Source organism: Erpetoichthys calabaricus, chromosome 4 (genome assembly GCF_900747795.2).
Source record: "Erpetoichthys calabaricus chromosome 4, fErpCal1.3, whole genome shotgun sequence".
Classification (NCBI taxonomy): Eukaryota; Metazoa; Chordata; class Cladistia; order Polypteriformes; family Polypteridae; genus Erpetoichthys; species Erpetoichthys calabaricus.
In genome coordinates this window covers 39,694,651-39,714,045 of record NC_041397.2, presented here as the reverse complement: position 1 = coordinate 39,714,045, position 19,395 = coordinate 39,694,651, and the positions used below count along the sequence as shown (strand labels likewise).

The following is a 19,395-nucleotide window of genomic DNA, read 5'->3' as shown; positions in this document are numbered from 1 at the left end:
CGCTCGGCAACCCCTTACACCCCCCCACCAGCGCTATGCGCCATTGTGAAGAGGGGGTTTCTGAACGCACCCCAAGGAGATGTGGTCGCTCCTCCGAAACCCCTCTTAAATGGTGATACAATGGGAAAGTTTTTGTTTTTTACCTCCTCTTTGCTCAGTCAGCTGCTGGCTTGTTGCTGCTTCCATGATATGCATCTTGTGCAGCGCTTCGAACGTTTAAACGCCTGTACAGCAGCTGTCCTTTTTTCTCACTGCCTCATCTCTCTTCTCCCTCAGACGTCCTCAAACACTATTCGATCTCTTTTTGCTGTTCCGTTTCACAGAGTAACATTTTCCGTTTGTTTGCGCTAATGCAATCTTTACTATCATTTTTTTGAGACTTTCAAATTTTCCTACTTTCATTATCTCTAACCTCCTCTGCATGTGTATCGCACCAATGTTTTTGAATTCTTTATGACGTTCTACTTCGTCTTTTTCCGGCCCCGGGCGTGGTGCGCTGCTCTTTCTTCTTCGCTTAGTTGTTGACGTGTCATCTAGAATGTCTAAAACTTTTAAGAGCTGAGAGCACAAGAAGTGTGTCTGCCAAAAGCATTCCAACAACTGAGAGGTTAGATGACCGTGGTCTTGTTTGAAAATGGTTATACGTAGGGTGTGACTTGCAAAAGTCACTGTCTCATGGGACTTGCTTCCAAAGGTTGTAAGTATGACGTGAAAGTGTCTGTCTGTCTCACTTCAAAAGATCACGTCTCATCGTAGGAAAAAAAGTCTCATCTCGTCACAAGATTTTTTTTTATAATAGAGGGTCAAGTTTCTATCATTTGGAGTTTATAATGTATATATTTTTTTAAACCAGATCAAACTCAATACGTATCGTTGTGCTATCTTTGAATTACTAATGCTAAAGAGAACAGTATGCATTCACAGATTCATTTTTGTCTAGTTGTCTTGTCCCAAGTCTAGTTTGCTTTAATGTGCCACTGTCTCAAAGGTGAAGTTTTGGTTGGCATTTGACATTGATAACGCAAAAAATGTTGCCATCATAAAGTGAATTGTAATAGAGAAGTGGACAGTAGCAGTGCATTAGACAGCAGTCCCTATGGTGATTAGTTATGGGATAACTGAATTCATCCTTCATGAATAATTCAAAGAAAGCAAGGTCTGTGCATGCTGGCACTTCAGAATGTTCACTACTGAAATGAAACATCACTACATCCAGTGTTCCGAGGAGAAACTGAAGCTAATGAATTGAGAATGGAAGATTCCCTGCCTTGTGCCCTGTGTTGGCTGGGATTGGCTCCAGCAGACCCCCGTGACCCTGTGTTCAGATTCAGCGGATTGGAAAATGGATGGATGAAGATATTTAAGAAGCATATCACACCTGGGGGCGGCACGGTGGCGCAGTGCCTGGGAGGCTTGGATTTGTTTCCCGGGTCCTCCCTGCTTGGGGTTAGCATGTTCTCCCCGTGTCTGCACAGGTTTCCTCCGAGTGCTCTGGTTTCCTCCCACAGTCCAAAGACATGCAGGTTAGGTGCATTGGCGATCCTAAATTGTCCCTAGTGTGTGCTTGGTGTGTGGTTGTGTGTGCCCTGTGGTGGGCTGGTGCCCTGCCCGGTGTTTGTTTCCTGCCTTGCACCCTGTGTTGGCTGGGATTGGCTCCAGCAGACTCATGTGACCCTGTAGTTAGGATATAGCGGGTTGGATAATGGATGGATGGATGGATCACACCTGGGGATTAAACTGTCATAAGCCACTGTCACCTAGAGTCCAAACATGAATTGAAAAAATGGAAGCATGGCAATCCTCCAACTCCAAAGAATTTTAGGTTTCTAGGTTTAGGTTAGTGTCAACAAGATCATATGTATAGTTTTAATGTTGTGGGGGGGGTGTAATTTATACTGATGTCCTGCCTCAAAAGGCCCACATAACCTGTTAATAATATGCTGATGTGTTGTGGCTTTACAGCAGTCAGTTAGAGGAACTTGCGAGGAAAGCTGTTGACCATGCTCCTCCTCCTCCTTCTGTTTCATAACAAAAGCTCTCACTTACACTGCATGGCTTGCAAACTGTGGTTTCAAAGAGATGTCGCACCCATCCTATTCTCCAGGTCTGGCCCTGTGTTACTACTCCCACCAATCTAAAGGACTGCATCTGTCGGACACAGTTTTGCCAGTGTTGAAAGTCAGCCATTGAAGAGTAGTTACACAATGTGATTGGCACAGAAAACCAACGTATTAGTGTTCACAGGGTCTATGTTGAAAAATAAAACTTGTTTGGTTCTACTGGTATTTTCCTTATTAGGTCAAACTGAACATTTTTGATCACCTCTAGTAGGAAGAAATTTAACATACAAGGTTTTAATAACAGCATTTATTTAGTTTCTGAGATACCCTTCAGTTCATTTATTTTTCACTCTCCACCTGCAGCTTTATCATATGCATTTCTGTCGAAGGGTGTAAAAAAGTAGATTGCGTTAGAATCAAATCAGACGGCCATTAGGTATTGTGTAACAGATTTTTTATTTTGTACTCAGTCAGAGGACTACATTATGTGAAACACTTCAGACGGTTTGTCCCTCCCCTCCCATCCCCTTTGTAATGCTGCTGTTAATGGCTGTCATTGGCTGGACACGCATGTTCTGTATATTTTCTAATCTGTTTTACAGAATTACCATGTCACTGTTCCTTTTATGGAACGTGGAAGTGGTTAAATGAATGGTTACATGCATTCTACATCAGTAAAGTACAGCCGTTAAAAGTAAACTCTGCTGTTCTTATGTTGCACTTTTTCAATTCCTCAGGAAATGTGTTTTGTAATGCAAGCTTGCAAGCTTGAATCAGACTGCAGCTCACATTACAAGCGCAGGTGGTAACATTTGCCTTTCCTCTCTGATATCCTTATACTACCTCTTTCTTTTATTACAGAACTAAGTACACTGGTTGCACTCAAGAAAGTTACTAGTCATGATGAGATGCTGATATTTCTTAAATTTGTGGATATAAATTTGATTTGAAGCATCTGAACCACTATTTCTGTGGCTTAATTTTGTTGCGGGAACAAACTTGTAACCATTACATAAAACAATGAAAAAGGATAGAATTGTAGAAGCTTTGACAAAAAATTAACTAGCATTTTTTTTGAGAATTACACATATTTAATAATGAATTGGAATTGTTTATTCTTTTATTGTTCTCTTCTTAGAATGCAGGCTTATCTCTATGCCATGTATTTTGTGACATGTGACAAAAAATATTTAGCCATCAGTGGCCCATTGGTCAGAAAATGAGATGGGTGGAGGGCGACATGACTCGTGTGGCATATCAGTGGGCTTTGATCAGTCACCTTGCTGTTTAAAACACACAACTCATTTTATCTTTTTGCAGATACAGTAGGTTGTTGCAGCTAATTGTTTAGTCGACTGTTAGCTTTATTAGCAAAAGACGAGAAAATGTGGCTACAGTGAGGGAACACTGCAGGAGTTGATAATGCTGCCCATACCCAGCCACCTGCTTTCAGTCCAGTGAAGTTCTTTTGATTGGAGATCAACCAGAAGCTATTTTTTAAGACAAGAAGGACACATTGCAGTAAAAATGGGCCAATGACCCTAATGCTGCAGTTTAGATACCTTGTTGATTCCAAGTCCCCACACAGTCCGAAAGTAAATCTAAGGTCTAATAAATAGATGTTTGTCATATGCCATATATAGACCGTAAAAATGAACTCTTTATGTATATTGCTTTCAGTATTCCAAAAGCTGAACTATAAAGATTATGTATTTGGTACACTGTATTAATCCCTGAGGGGAAAGTAGAAATTAAACTAACAGAATATTTAAGAAGAATATTTAAAAAGATATGGAAGAGTGTGTAGTTATTTAATAAGAATAAATGTTAATGTAGTTGTGCTTATGCAGAAGATTTAACATGTTTCACCAGTTTAAGAGGTTCTGTAAAGTAATCTAAAGAAGGAAACAATATTGCTAATTCATACCTCAGTGCGGTTTTCTCAGAGGTAAACTTTTACACTTATTTGATGAGAAAAAAAAAACAAAACAAAAGCCTGATTTTATTTAAAGGTGACTTGCGCAGTGAAAGTAAGATGAAGCTACACAATACAGTTTAACGAGGCAAAGCCTTCTTGACAGACTTTTTAACTGGTAGATATCTGACCAGCCAGATCATAAAGAAAAAAGAAAATGGAGGAAAGTGTAACAGAAAAACATTATGAAACTTTTTAAAATAATTGTAAATACGTAGTACAAAATCCTGCAGTGTAAAACTCCACAGGACCTTGTTCCTGTCTGCCTGTTTATTACCGTATATTTAAATTAGTTATAGTTCAGATTTATTATAGTTGTTTAGATTTTAAGGTCTTCAAAGCACTACTAACTGCTACATGGCTTGGCAACATATTCTGTTTATCTGTGGTTATGTGTTGGAACAAATATTTGGTAAGACTAGTGTGAAATTTACTCATAACCAGCCTCCATCTATGCCCACATGTTTTAGCTGAAGATCTTGTTTTAAAGTAACAACTGGCGTCCACCCTCGTAGTTCTCTTTATTGTTTAAAATGGGCCACTCTCTTAATCAGTAGCCACTACTCCTGTAATACCAAGCTGTATAATTAAATAGTGTGAGGTGGAGACTCCTGATTTAAAGCATTTCTCCCATGTCACCTCTTTTTGCTTTGATTGAAAAGGTTCGATTCTTTGAGCCTTACTTTAAAGTTCAGACCCAGCACTCCTGGTGTCAGACTCGGCACTCTTCTCTGGATTTTCTGTCTGATCTTTTTATAATAAGAAAAACAAAGCTGTATATAATATTTCCAGATGAGGCTTCACAAGTGAATCATACACCTTGAGCATATCCTCACCTGACTTGTGCCTAACACATTGTGCTATCTGTGGAGATTTGACTGTTCACCATGTTGCATTGTAATCTCTTATTAGCTATGTACAAGAACGCATCACTTTTAAATACTCTCTATGTAATTTGGCTGTGATATTGCTTATTTGTAAGTTAAATTATATTTTTTCATATTTGAGACTGAATAACAAGAAAATAGGCTAATTTTGAGTTTAAATTTGAATTGTGGATAACAAAAGATCCTCGCTGTGACTGCTGGATTGGGCCAAGGGTAAGTGACCCTTAGGCAAGCAAAGGGCAAATTCAAACACACACATGCAAAATATGGTTGACTGATTTAACCATAGTTTGAGGGCAGTACTGGTGTTTATTGCTGTAATTCTGTTTAGTAGTATGTAATAAATCACTAAGATAAAGTGGAGCTAGAAAATGAGTATACAGTTGGATTTTTTAACTTCCTGTTATAATACATTTGTGCCTCACGAAATAAAACTAATCCTTCAAATAGCTCTATGTTTGTTTAGCCTGAACACATCCATTTGAAGTCATGTCATTTTCTGACGGGGTCGTGGGGGAAGCTGGAGCCTACCCCAGCTAGCATAGGGCACAAGGCAGGAACAGACCCCGGACAAGGTGCCAGTCCATCGCTGGGCAACCACACACCCACCAAACACACATTAGGGCCAATGTGACATTGCAAAATCACCTAACCTGCATGTCTTTGGATAGTGGATGGTAGCTGGTGCACCCAGAGGAAGCCTACACAGAGGAGAATATTCAAACTACACACAGGGAAGACCACCATGCTGCCCTATATCATAATGTGAAGCAGCTTAAAACTTACGGTAATGGTGTAATGTGTTATCACACAGAATAAAATGGAAAGAACTTCTTTCAATGTCAGGGTGGGAATCCACTGTATTGTTTTAAAATGATAAAACATAATAATAAAACATTATAGTAAAACATAGGTCCAGGCCTGTGGTATGACAATGATGGTGAATATACACTACAAAGTTGTAGTTTACCTTCCAAAGTGATATTTTGTCATGTTTTTGCAATAAACATTTAGCTGTGTTTAAGTATGTAGCTTGTAAATCTAAACTGAAAAAAGCTCCATCTTGATAAACAAATACAGGAAGCATTTTGAATTAACTTTTTGTGATAAATGCAGTGTGGGCTTCATGGCCCTAGTGCTCAAGCCACAGTAAAATCTTGTTCACTCATCATAAAACTGAGAAATGACAACAGATGAAAGATTTTCCTTAAAGTGCTGATTTAAGTCAGATGAGTAAAGATTAAAGTTACAACCCCCTTAATAACTTTATAAGGAAAAAAACAACTCAAGGTACTTTTACATTTACAGAAATTTAGTACAATTTTATAGATACAATTTTATAGATACATTTTTTACAATTGGAGCATAGGCAGGCTAAGGGTGACCCTGCGAGCTGGTGGTGAGGGATTTAAAATGCCACCAGATGACCCTGAGGAGAGTGGGCAGACTCCACACAGACAGTGACCAGGCCAGGATCTGAACCGAGGACTCTCGGCACTAACCGCTGTGCCACACTACACAGAAGGAGGAACAGGGCTGTCTTACTTGTATTCAGTAGACCTGATAACTTTTCATAATGGCTAGTTGTACTCCCAGCGATCTCTGATTAAATTTGCTTACCTTATTCCAGCAGACCATTAAAACATTGGCTTCTTTATGAGAGAGCACCTTAGGGCTTATAGACAGAAAATTAGTTTTATTGTAGTGGTTAATGTAACCACGGAGTTGATTCATCTTAAAGTTTGCATCGATACAGCAGTGTCTCAGTGGTTCATGTGCAAATTTTTAGAGGCATATTGAAATAGACATGAAAGGCACAATGATAGATAGATAGATAGATAGATAGATAGATAGATAGATAGATAGATAGATAGATAGATAGATATGAGCACCAGTCATTTAATCAGAAGGTAATTCTTTAATTCACTGTTTCATTAGATGCTTAATTTTTCTGAAGAGTAAAGATTATGAATAACTTATAAGTTTGAGCTTTGCTCAACATTTATTAAGTTTGAATTCTGCTTATTATTATTTCACATAAATGTGTTCTGTTGGCGGGCGGCACGGTGGCGCAGTGGGTAGCACTGCTGCCTCGCAGTTGGGACACCTGGGGACCTGGGTTTGCTTCCCGGGTCCTCTCTGCGTGGAGTTTGCATGTTCTCCCCGTGTCTGCGTGGGTTTCCTCCGAGTGCTCCGGTTTCTTCCCACAGTCCAAAGACATGCAGGTTAGGTGGATTGGCGATTCTAAATTGGCCCTAGTGTGTGCTTGTGTGGGTGTGTTTGTGTGTGTCCTGCGGTGGGTTGGCACCCTGCCCAGGATTGGTTCCTGCCTTGTGCCCTGTGTTGGCTGGGATTGGCTCCAGCAGACCCCCGTGACCCTGTGTTTGGATTCAGCGGGTTGGATAATGGATGGATGGATGTTCTGTTGGCTCCCCACTGTGTAAGGGACTATAAAATTTGGAGTTCTACTCTAAGAAAGAGATGTGGTATCATGAAGAGGAGCTCCATCTTTACTGCCACTTACAACTGGGCCTCTTCAGTGTAAATTACCTGCAGTTTAGGAAAAATAATTAAGGATAAAATTCAGAGGCAATTTGCGTTGCAAGCATGCAGCGTTTATAGCCCTTCATGGTTTGAGTTGACCAGTCCAGATTTAGATGGAGGCCATAACGGGCATATGAAAAGAGGCAGAATACAAGTTCTGTGACATAACCCAGACCAGCATCTCCTTCAGAATTTTACAAACTTGGGATTAACTAGTTGAATGAAATAACTAGACACCCTGATCAGCCTCTGATTGAGAAACTGGTACCAGCCTTGTTTTGGGTGCATCCAGGATGGGCTCTTCTTCTCTGCAACCCTGCACTGAATAAGTAGGTTTGGATGGGTGGGTGGAATCTCGAGGACATATTGAAAGGACATACAAAATGTGTTAATATGAGTAAGAGCTGGGGTGTCATGGTGGCTCTGCTGCCTCGTGGTAAGGAGACCTGGGTTCGCTTCTTGGGTCCTCCCTGCGTGGCGTTTGCATGTTCTCCCTGTGTCTGCGTGCATTTCCTCCGGGTGCTCCGGTTTCTTCCCACAGTCCAAAGACATTTAGGTTAGGTGCATTGGCAATCCTAAATTGTCCATAGTGTATTTGTGGGTGTGTGCGCCCTGCGGTGGGCTGGCGCCCTGCTCTGGGTTTGTTTCCTGCCTTGCGCCCTGTGTTGGCTGGGATTGGCTCTATAGCGGGTTGGACAATGGCTGACTCACTGACTAAATTAGTCCTACTGTGTCTTTAGTGTGTGTGTGTTAACCCTGCAATGGACTGGCACTCTGTCCAGGGTATTTCCAGTGGATTAAATGGGTTAGAAAATGACATGAGTAAGAGCATAATATTAAACTGTCTGTTTTCTGGCCATGCTAGATGAGCGTGAGGCAGCACTTTTGAACACTTTGAAACTTGTTGCTGTCAGGCAGCTCCGTGCCATTGTGGGTTTGTACTTCCTTGGTAGTTCACAAAGGGCACCTCAAAGTTGTATTATACTTTAGAGCAAAATGTGTGTCGTGGGTCTGGATTCATAAACTATGATAAAGAGTAGTCCTTAATTGTTATGCCATAGGTGAAAATGTTCCATTACATAAAAGTGCCAAATATTGTTTACTTCAAATTGTATGCCGTAGGTTTGATATGGAACACTTGTGTTAGAGATAAGGCTAATGTGTGAAATATGTACACTGTTGTAACATAACAGACCATAACATTCTCAAACCTAATCCAATCCAGGGTCTACTCTGACTGTGCTGGGACAATACCAGAAAAGTCCATGGTAAGGCCTGCTCAGTCACACCTCCATAGTTGTACTCGTGCAGTATACTTGTGTTAAAGATGGACACACATTTCATAGTATTGTTCAGTTAAAAGTGATCTGGTCAGGTGTGTAGCTTATTTTAAGCATAGAAAGAGGAAATAATTCAATTGCAGATCTGTTACTGGGCAGAGAACTGTCTAGAAAGATGCTAGTGGCACAGGTGTTTCTGCAGCCATGGTTTTAAAACATTTATCTTCACACCTGAACAGCAGCTCTTTATTTGATTTACTTATAGTTTTTGGATAATGTTTTAAAATATTACAGTGTAAGAATGTGCAAACTCCATAAAGACAGTGACTAATGAGTTGCTGTTCATAGCTGGTTCCTACCTCACACCCTTTTGCTGCTGGATCAGGTTCTGGTCATCCCAACCTTGAATTGCGTCAATTGGGTTTGAGGATGTTATGTTCTTTTAATCAGTTTCAGTGCAGGTTAGATGGATTAGTGGTACTAGACTGGCTCCTGATGTCTGCATTTGTTCACCCTGTAATTGGCTGGCTCAAGAATTGTTTCTGCCTTGTGCACAGTGTTTGCTGGGAGAGGCTCCAGCTTTGGAAAATGGATGGATGGATGGGTGTCTTGATGGCATAGGTGGCAGTGCTGCTGCCTTGCTTGAATCAGGAGATCACCCTGCTTCCATTTTGTGCCATTTCCTCCTCAAGCTCTTTCAGGTTGCAAGAGGATCATGAATGAACAACCTTTTTCAAGTCCAACTACGAATTCTCCATTGAATTGAGATCTGGACTGTGATACTGCCATTCCAAGACATTACATTGTTGTTTTAAAGCCATGCCTGTAGCTGGCTTTATTCTTGGGGTCATTGTCTTGCTGAAAAACCAAACCTTCTCCCAATGCATAGGTTTCTTGCCTCAGCTTTTCCTCCAAGATTTCCCATTATTTTGGTGTATGCATTTTACCCACAGCCCTCAATAGTCTTCCAGGGCCTTCTGCAGAGGAGCATCCCTACAGCATGATGCCTCCATCACTATTTGTCACAGAGATGGTGTGTTTTTGATAATATACAGTTTTTGGTTTACACCAAACATGGTATTTATTCTGATGAACAAAAAAGCTCAATTTTGGTCTCATCAGACGATAGACTCTTATACTAGCTGCCTTCTGCTAAACTGTGGCTAAGATGCCATTTTTGCTTTGACACTTTCCCATAAAGCTATGAGTGGTGAAGAACTCGGGCAACAGTTGCTGTCTGCATAGTCACTGCAATCTCAGTTACTGTAGCTTGCGACTCCTTCAGAGTTCTCACAGGTCTCTTGTTGGCCTGCTTCACTAGTCTTCATCTTACATGATCACTCAGTTTTTGTGGGTGGTCTGCTCAGGGCAGATTTACAGCTGTGCCATACTCCTTCTCTTTATGATTGATTTATCGGGACTCCAGGGGATATTCAGTGTCTTCAATAATTTTTTGTCTCCATCCCGTATTGTGTTTTTTAATTTCCTTGTCACAGAGTTGCTTGGAGTGTTCTTTTGTGTTCATTGTGTAATTTAGACCACCATACTGGACCTTCACACACAGCTGCATTTATATTGCAATCAAGAGAAACCCCTCGACTACAGACAGGTGATGTCAACTGAACTAATTATGTGACCAATTGGCTGCACCAGTGATGATTTAGGTGTGTCACATTAAAGTGGATGAACATTTGTATCATCAGTTATTTTGTGTTTTGTATTTGTCATAAATTAGGCCACTTTGCACAGATCTGTTTTCATTTTGACATTAAAGAGTCTTCTTCTGTTGATTAGTGTCAAAAATGCCAGGTTATATCCTTCGTGATTCAGTGTTGTATAACACTAAAATGTGAACACTTTCTAGGGGGTGAATACTTTTTACATGCACAGGACTGCCCTGACTGTGATGCATGTGCTAGACGTCTTGTGTGAGAGGACAATGCTTCAGTCATTTGAATGTGCACTGTATGGCCAAAAACATGACTCAGAAAGCAAATATGAAATATGTTTAATAAAAACGATTACAACTAAGAGCAGGGTGGCACGGTGGAGTTAGGAGACCTGGGTTCGCTTCCCGGGTCCTCCCTGCATAGAGTTTGCATGTTCTCCCCGTGCCTGCGTGGGTTTCCTCCCACAGTCCAAAGACATGCAGGTTAGGTGCATTGGCGATCATAAATTGTCACTAGTGTGTGCTTGGTGTGTGTGTACCCTCCGGTGCGCTGGTGTCCTGCCCGGGATTTGTTCTTGCCTTGCGCCCTGTGTTGGCTGGGATTGGCTCCAGCAGACCCCCGTGACCCTGTAGTTAGGATATAGCAGGTTAGAAAATGACTGACTGACTGACAACTAACAGCAATTCAAGTTCTGTAAGAAAAAAAATGGAGAGTAAAGAACTCAATATCTTGTTTTCAAATTCTGCAAGATTCTTTTTCCATATAGGTAAAATTAATTGTATATTAAAAGTACTACATAATTTAACTGTAGGTTGTGGTAAAGGATTTATCAAGAAATCTGATTGGTTTTGATTACTTTTTATTTTATTGCTGCCTACTTAGATAAGAGATTGTTTTGGAAACAGACAACAAATTAAAATAGTTGAGTGTGCGCCTAAGCCAATGTGTTTAATAACTTCCAGGAGTCGTCATCACTTCCCTTGTTGCCTCAGGGTCTGGTACCAAATCAGCTTAAGCCAAGTTAAGATCGCTGAGCCAGACCCATCATTGGCAGCATTGGGCACAAGGCAAAAAACAACCCCAGACTTTTACTGTCACACTCAGTTCCTTTTAGAGGCCATTTTAGAGTTATTAGCCATCCTATCCGTCACGTCTTTGGGATGAAGAAGGTTAAAGGGTACTCAGACACACAGACATGAAGAGAGTTCAAACTCTGCTCTGGAGCTGGGAGGCAGAAGCACTGATTGCTATGCCACCGTGGTACCTATCTAAGCCATATAGCTGTCTAAACAGGATTAGCAGTCAGAGAGAAAAGGTAACCTTTTGTTTGTTTGTTTTTCTTGCCATTTAGTCATTACTTGATGACGACATCATTACAATTTTGAATTTGTATCACCGTGATGCTGTGTGCTGCTAGGTGTGGCCATGTCTGAAGGTGACATGATAGTAGCCACATTGTAGGCCGAGCCACATAGTTTAGTCTTGTCTGAACTTCGTCAAAGGGGAACTGACCACTGGGAGTTCTTGGGGGTTTTTAGACTTTGGTTTTGACATTTACTGTATTTATTTCTGGCTTTTACTCCTCTGTTTTGGTTGGCTGCTTTCTGCTGATTCCTGATAGCCTCTTGTATAAGCCACTTGCCTCACTAAAGTATAAATACACTTAACATTTTGCTCTTTTTCTAGTAAGGGGCAAGTAGATAGATAGATAGATAGATAGATAGATAGATAGATAGATAGATAGATAGATAGATAGATACTTTATTAATCCCTAAGGAGAAATTCACATACTCCAGCAGCAGCATACTGATAAAAAAAAACAATATTAATTTAACCTGCGGTGGGTTGGCACCCTGCCCGGGATTGGTTCCTGCCTTGTGCCCTGTGTTGGCTTGGATTGGCTCCAGCAGACCCCCGTGACCCTGTGTTCGGATTCAGCGGGTTGGAAAATGGATGGATGGATAAAAACGCAGTGCAAGTTAAAAAAAAAAATGCAAGGTGGACAGTGCGAGGCAGGTATAATAGACAATAATCTTGTATAGTGTTAACGTTTACCCCCCGGGGGTAATTGAACAGTCGCATTATATGATAACTGATTATACGATAACTATATGATTATAGCAATACTGGATTCACACCCACTTTTAAGGGGTTATTTGGTGGTCTTTTGGTAGCGCAGTAGTAACACTGTGGTCTCACAGTAAGGAGAAAAGGATTCATGTCCTGGATTCTCCCGTATGGAGTTTTTGTGTTCTGCCTGTGTCCATGTGGGATTGCTCCAGTTTCCTCAAACAGTCCCAAGTTAGGTGGATTGGTGACACTAAATTGGTGTGTGTGTGTGTCCGTCCTCATCCTGCAATTGATTGGTGCTCTGTCTAGAGGTTAGTCCTGCCTTGCGCCCTGTGCTTGCTGGGACAGGCTACTCTAATCAGGATAAAGTGGTTTTAGAACACGGATGGATGGAAACAAAAGAGACTTTTTAATGAGACTAGCGTTGTTTTAATGAACGAAGTGAGAACTGGCATTCATTCATGTTCCTGATGGCATCATCCCTTTCCAGTAATTTGTCTCTCCTTTCTTGTTCATAACAGAACACAACACACTTAACAGGTTGTCAGTTTGCGGTACGCCTGCACTCCACTCCTAATTACAAGAGTATTAAAATATTGTTTGTATTTTTACCTCCTCGCTGCTTATTCCTGGAGTGGTTTGTCTCAAGTCCAAATGTTTCTCCATTTTTTTGTGCTCACCTTGCTTTTGAACTCTTGACAAGGTTTTGCCTTTGCTCTCTGCTGCTCTTCATATTCTAGTTGTGTTTGGGCCCCTGTCTGCATGACGAGGTCTCGGCACTTTCCAGTAGCCAGTTTACAACATTTAATCGGGCTATGAGACTGCACCACATAGCAGCCTGACTTGCAAGCCCAAATAGCCACATTGTAAGAAGGGTCCAGTCAATGCTACAGTAGCAGTTGGCACTGGTACAGAATGTCCCTACCTTTGGTTATTCCTAAATCTAAAGGAGAAATGCCGTATCTGCACAAATAAATCTTTTGACATTGAAAAGATAACTGCTGCACAATCTTGACATTAGTCAGGCTTACATACATTTAGAAAATGGCACCTTAGACCAAGTTAAAAATTGAACACCCACCATATGCAAGGTGTGCCGATAAACAACATGCTACTGGAACTTAATGAAAATCACCCATTGCCAAATTTAAAGATGAAATCAAAATGTTCTGTTAACAAAAGCTATTTATCATGTAATGTTTCGTATTCTACTAGTAAATGGAATAGAGTGGCCAAGCACATCCATTCAAATGTTTGATCCCATGATGCAGAGACTGTGTCTTTGCTGCTGTTTACATTTGACATTTCTTACGATCAGAATGGCCTTCCTCCAGGCTCCATCGCTCAACTGCTCTTAGCCTACTTGACTCAGGATGATAAATATAACAGCCTGCATTTTACTGAACAGTTGGATTTAGATTTTTATATACTTAAAATGCATCATGTTTTATCCACACCAGTTAAAAATAATCTGATGCATACCAGAGTATTCTGATATACATCAGCATGCTATACAGTACATTCCGGCAATTAAATTGTCTTATCAGTGTCATCATTTTTTGAAGTACTAGCTGTGCTATCTGTTTAAGTCAGGTTGAAATCTAAGTAATCAACTTAGACACCAGCGTTATTAACATCTGCAGTGCACCATCTATTGGAATGTATTTTGTAATGCATGTGGTAATAAAATGCACTGCATTTGTCATTCCAACAAATGCCGCATCACAAACATCTCTTGGAATGACAGGGGCATAGCAGCCGAATGTACACACAGTCACACACACACACACACAGACAGACAGACACTTCTACTTTTATTAAGGTGGATATCCGTCTTTTGATGTCAAGCTGGATTCTCTACAACAACAACATTTATTTATATAGGACATTTCAAATGATGTAGCTCAAAGTGCTTTACATAATGAAAAAAGACAAAAAATAAAATAAAATTAGGGAACACTAATTAACATAAAGTAAAAGTAAGGGAGGACAAAAAAAAAAAAAACAATTCCAGACAGGTGGAGGAAAAAAATAAAATCTGCAGGGGTTCCGAGGCCACGAGACCACCCAGACCCCTCTAGGCATTCTACCTAACATAAATGACCTCAATCAGTCCTCATTGTATTCAGGGTTCACATGGAAGAACTTGATGATGACGGTCATGTGGACTTCTCTTGCCATTTGTGAAACAGGTGACAAGCCCAAAAACAAACTGTTAAAAATGTTATATACCTTCATCTTGCATCCTACCAAGTGGTCTTACTGAAAACGTTTATGGGATCTGTTTGACAGCCCCTCTAAATGCCACTTGACCTGGGTGTGAATTTTTAAAACGGAGATGTCAGCATGTGGTTCTGGTTAGGAAATTGCTAATTGCTAACAGTCTGTGTGTTCTTATGAAACAGCACTGAAGTAAGACTTGGCAGGTAACAACCACACTGTTCCTAGCTGGTGTTTTAATGAAGGAATTGCTTAATTTTGTTGTGCCGAATATGGTAAATGCAGATTTTCTATCTAATAAAGCTAAATGTGTCACTTGCTACACAATCTCCATCTCCAGTATTCATACGTGTTTCATCCTGAGCAGAGTCACAGTTTGTACATCCCAGAAAAGCATTCAGTGCAGAATGTGCTTACACTGTGGTCAATGATACCGAGAGCAAGCATTCTTAAATCTAAGGGTACATTAAAGTTGGACTTCAAGTTGTAGACCATTTGAAAGAAGTTAGAGGTCCACAGATAAATAATATTGTTCATAAATTACAATTAGATTAAGGATACATCTGCCAAGATCTCTTACTGCCATGTTGTAATATATCATATGAGAGTGCGTTCTTTCCATTCATCCACCCATCCTCAATCTAAACCAGTTATTGGACACAAGGCAGGAGTAATCACTGGACGGAGGACAAGCTCACCAGAAGGTGAACATATATATATATATATACACACACACACACAACCGGGGGCTAATTTAGCATTGCTAGGCCACCTAACTTGTATTACTTTGGACTGTGGGAGAAAACCAGAGCACCTAGAGGGGACCCACACAGACACAGACACCATGCAGGGAGAGCAGGGACTTGAGCCTGGTTTCCTTGTTGTGAGACTAGCAGTGCTGCCACTCATCATTCATGTTATTCATGGTGTACGGGGGGTGATAAGTTGAAGCAACAGACCACAGAGGTAAGACACCCTGTATTGCAGGTCTTGTTTTCTTATTTTTGGTTAGCTCGACTTATTTAGTTCAGGGAAGAACACATGGATTTCTGCGCTCTGATTTTTAAGCTGTGAAATAATAGTTTGTGATTTTAAATCTGAAAGTGATACGATGTCATTGAAATGATGGAAACATCACTAGATTTATTGAAATATGCTGCTTGTGAAGAGTTCAGCTTTTGTCGTGTTGTACATTTGTAAGGCTGGCTTCCCTGTGCTTACGGCAAAGTCCTCCTTAGTGCTCCGAGTGATCTAACACTGCAGTCGTCTTTGGAAACTTTGGGACCACATGTGCTCTGATGCAGGTCTACCAATTTCATATTTGGTACAAAGATAAGGGTGCTTACAAGTTGCCCCAAAACCCAGAATGAAATTGAAGAGGCCAAGTGTTATAATGGAGGTTGTGTAAGGTTAGCAGAAGGAGTAACTGAAGTGACAACACACATCTTGTGCCTCTGAAACTATATTAGATATAGTGTATAGATATTAAATGAGGTCACTGGCCCACCTCCTTTCTCTCACTTCTGTACCGCTTTCTGAAATCCTTTGAACTCTTCAGCCAAATGATCTCTAAACGTCCTCATAAACTGGCTATCAGGAGCTTTTTAGTGCTGGCACCGAGTGAATTCTGGGATATCCTGGTAAGCACTTCTGGGGAGTGCCCTCTAAAAGTCCTGGAACCATCCTCTTCAAACTCTCCATATTGGCATCAGATGCTCAAGAGGCCAGTAAGCCACTCAGTAGCTTTACTAAGCACGGGGCCTCACTTCTAACCAGAGTGGTAAATATGTCTGTCTAACAATCCAATCACCCAGTGGTTGAGAAGCACTTTGCGCCACATCTTATGTATGAAAATGTGCTATAGAAATCAATTCTACTGTTGTTGTTGTAATTTTAAACAATTTGACTTCTAGTCTGACTGACTTGGGTTGGATAACATGATTCCAAAAAGACCTTTCCCATGCAGAGATTCTTTGAATTTTCAAAGCAACCAAAAATTGCAGGGTGGCAATTAAGGGAGGGGGGCTCTACCAACACAACGCCAGAGGGCTGAATGGTGGACATGTTCAGCTCAACAGTGTGAGATGGTGCATTGTTGGGGTGGAGGAAAAGAAGCGGAAAGGGGAAACCAGAAGTGAGCTCTCCTCAGTCCATGGAAAAGTTTGGGCAAGCAGACTTCTGAGTTCTACTTGGCTGTCACTGTTGACCCCCCAGTGACATTTCCGAGAGAGAGGAGAAAAATTGCAAACATTATTAGCCAGCTGACTTACAAAACCTGGCCTTGACTGGCATTATGTTTTAGCTGGGAATATCCCTCTAGCAGGAATTAAAATGTTTGTTTAATGCCTGTTTTGTTTTTATGTTGTTATTTTTGGTAATTATTGGCATTATTCTTTGTTTTTCGATTTTGTCTCGAACTCTTTGTTATGTGCCCTGTGTTTTGTGAGTGCTTCCCCAAAAGGCGCCTTCAGCCCCGTAAATTCGGGTTCCCACAATCCCCTGTTGGTTAATTCAAATGTGCTAGGAAGTCGGTGAGTGTTTGTTATTGTGTATTGAAAAGTAACATTTTTACTTTCTAGTATTACACGTTAGGCTCGAATACAGAATGGCAGGTCTGAAAATCGAAAGTACACGTTATGAGAAGGATGTAAGGGTCTCTACACTATCAACTGTCAGACAGTGTTCAGAAGCCAGTAAGAAGGCTAAGAGAATGTTAGGTTGTATAGCGCCCTAATGTGTGGAGGACAAGTCCAAGGAAGTTCTGCTCAACCTTTATAACGCACTGGTGAGGCCTCGTCTGGAGTACTGTGTGCAGTTTTGGTCTCCAGGCTACAAAAAGGACATAGCAGCACTAGAAAAGGTCCAGAGAAGACCGACTAGGTTCAGTCCAGGGTACAGGGGATAAGTTATGAAGAAAAATTAAAAGAGCTGAGCCTATACAGTTTACACAAAAGAAGATTAAGAGGTGACATTATTAAAGTGCTTATAATTATGCAGGGTGGATCAAGAATGGTATTTTAAAATGAACACTGGGCCACAGTTGGAAACTTGTGAAGGGTAAATTTTGCACAAACATTAGGAAGTGTTTCTTTACACAGAGAACCATAGACACTTGGAATAAGCTACCAAGTAGTGTGGTAGACATTAGGACTTTCAAAACTCAAATTAAGTGGATAGAACAGCAAGCTTTGTTGGGCTGAATGGCCTGTGCTCGACTAGATTGTTCTGATGTTCTATTGTGCTTGTGCTTATTCTGATTGTTGGGTTTTAGACCTTCTGCTCTATTGTTTTATTTTTACTTTACCATTCATTGGATTACTGTATTAGGACTTTGTTTGCAAAAAGATCGCCTTTTGTTACAGACAACTCCTTTTGCCTTTTATGCTGTAAAGAGCTTTCTTTTGTTACAGTGCATGTTTGTATTAATAAAGCTTCCATGTGGCCCTCTGAGTCACTAGCCAGGTTTTTTTTAACGTGTTTCTCCCTCTAGTGGGCATTTTTGGGACTGTTCAGGACGTGCTTTACGACTTTCAAGTACATAACAACTGTTGCCTTGAGATCCTTCGGAGATCCCCAATTTTGACTGATTTTTACTTTCAGTCTTGTAAAAGTGAAAACAGGCTTCATCTCCAGTCACCAAAACGTCTTATTTTGGATACTGACCCGCTTGACAGTTTGCAAGAAAGACCCAACGAAATCTGACTCAGTGCTGCTTCAGTTCTTCTATTAAATGATGTGGCACCCAACAGGCAGAAAGCTTAAAAAAATGAAACTCTGACTTCCTGTGGGGATTACATTTTAAAAAAATCTGGAATAATGTTGTACTCTAGAAAAACCAATGTGAACACCAGGAAGGCTCAGGGCCTTCTGAACACCCCTTGTATTACATGGAAAGGTTACCCACATAATTGAAGTCAGGGTTGAGGAGGCTGGAAGGTATCCAAGTGGAACGGAGTGTGAGGCAGGAGCTGGACCTGGAGGAGAGGCCCGTGCAGTGCAGGGCTCACTGAGCCCAATTCACACAGGGCCCATTTTGAATAACACCACTTAACATAACACTCAGTCTTGGAAAGGGCAAAACTGTGCATAATGTTAGAAATGTGCAACTATGTTAGAAATCATAAATGTGGGAGTGCTGCCACAAGGTTCAAACTGATATAGTAAATTCTTGACTTGTTAAAATCGTGTGAGCTGCAGTGTCGGGTTATTCAGGCCGTCTGAAGCTACAGTGCATCCGGAAAGTATTCACAGCACATTACTTTTTCCACATTTTGTTATGTTACAGCCTTATTCCAAAATGGATTAAATTCATTTTTTTCCTCAGAATTCTACACACAACACCCCATAATGACAATGTGAAAATAGTTTGAGATTTTTGCAAATTTATTAAAAATAAAAAAATTGAGAAAGCACATGTACATAAGTATTCACAGCCTTTGCCATGAAGGTCAAAATTGAGCTAAGGTGCATCCTGTTTCCCCTGATCATCCTTGAGGTGTTTCCGCAGCTTAATTGGAGTCCACCTGTGGTAAATTCAGTTGATTGGACATGATTTGGAAAGGCACACACCTGTCTATATAAGGTCCCACAGTTGACAGTTCATGTCAGAACACAAACCAAGCATAAAGTCAAAGGAATTGTCTGTAGACCTCTGAGACCGGATTGTCTCGAGGCACAAATCTGGGGAAG

The 19,395-nt window shown here is 40.8% G+C and overlaps 3 protein-coding genes across 3 annotated transcripts in view; 2 read left to right on the top strand and 1 right to left on the bottom strand.

The window, feature by feature from the left end:
• The window catches only part of slc6a7 (solute carrier family 6 member 7), a 666,512-nt gene that overhangs the window by 430,715 nt on the left and 216,402 nt on the right, over positions 1–19,395 (top strand). The window lies entirely within an intron of this gene.
• rhogb (ras homolog family member Gb) overlaps positions 1–19,395 on the top strand; it is a 61,452-nt gene that overhangs the window by 27,677 nt on the left and 14,380 nt on the right. The gene's annotated exons all lie outside the window — the stretch shown is intronic.
• The window catches only part of pgap2 (post-GPI attachment to proteins 2), a 91,121-nt gene continuing 79,142 nt past the window's right edge, over positions 7,417–19,395 (bottom strand). The window contains exon 7 of the mRNA XM_051926499.1: positions 7,417–7,472. Within this exon, the coding sequence (XP_051782459.1) occupies positions 7,459–7,472 (14 nt within the window). The 3' untranslated portion in view covers positions 7,417–7,458. The remainder of the gene's footprint in view (positions 7,473–19,395) is intronic.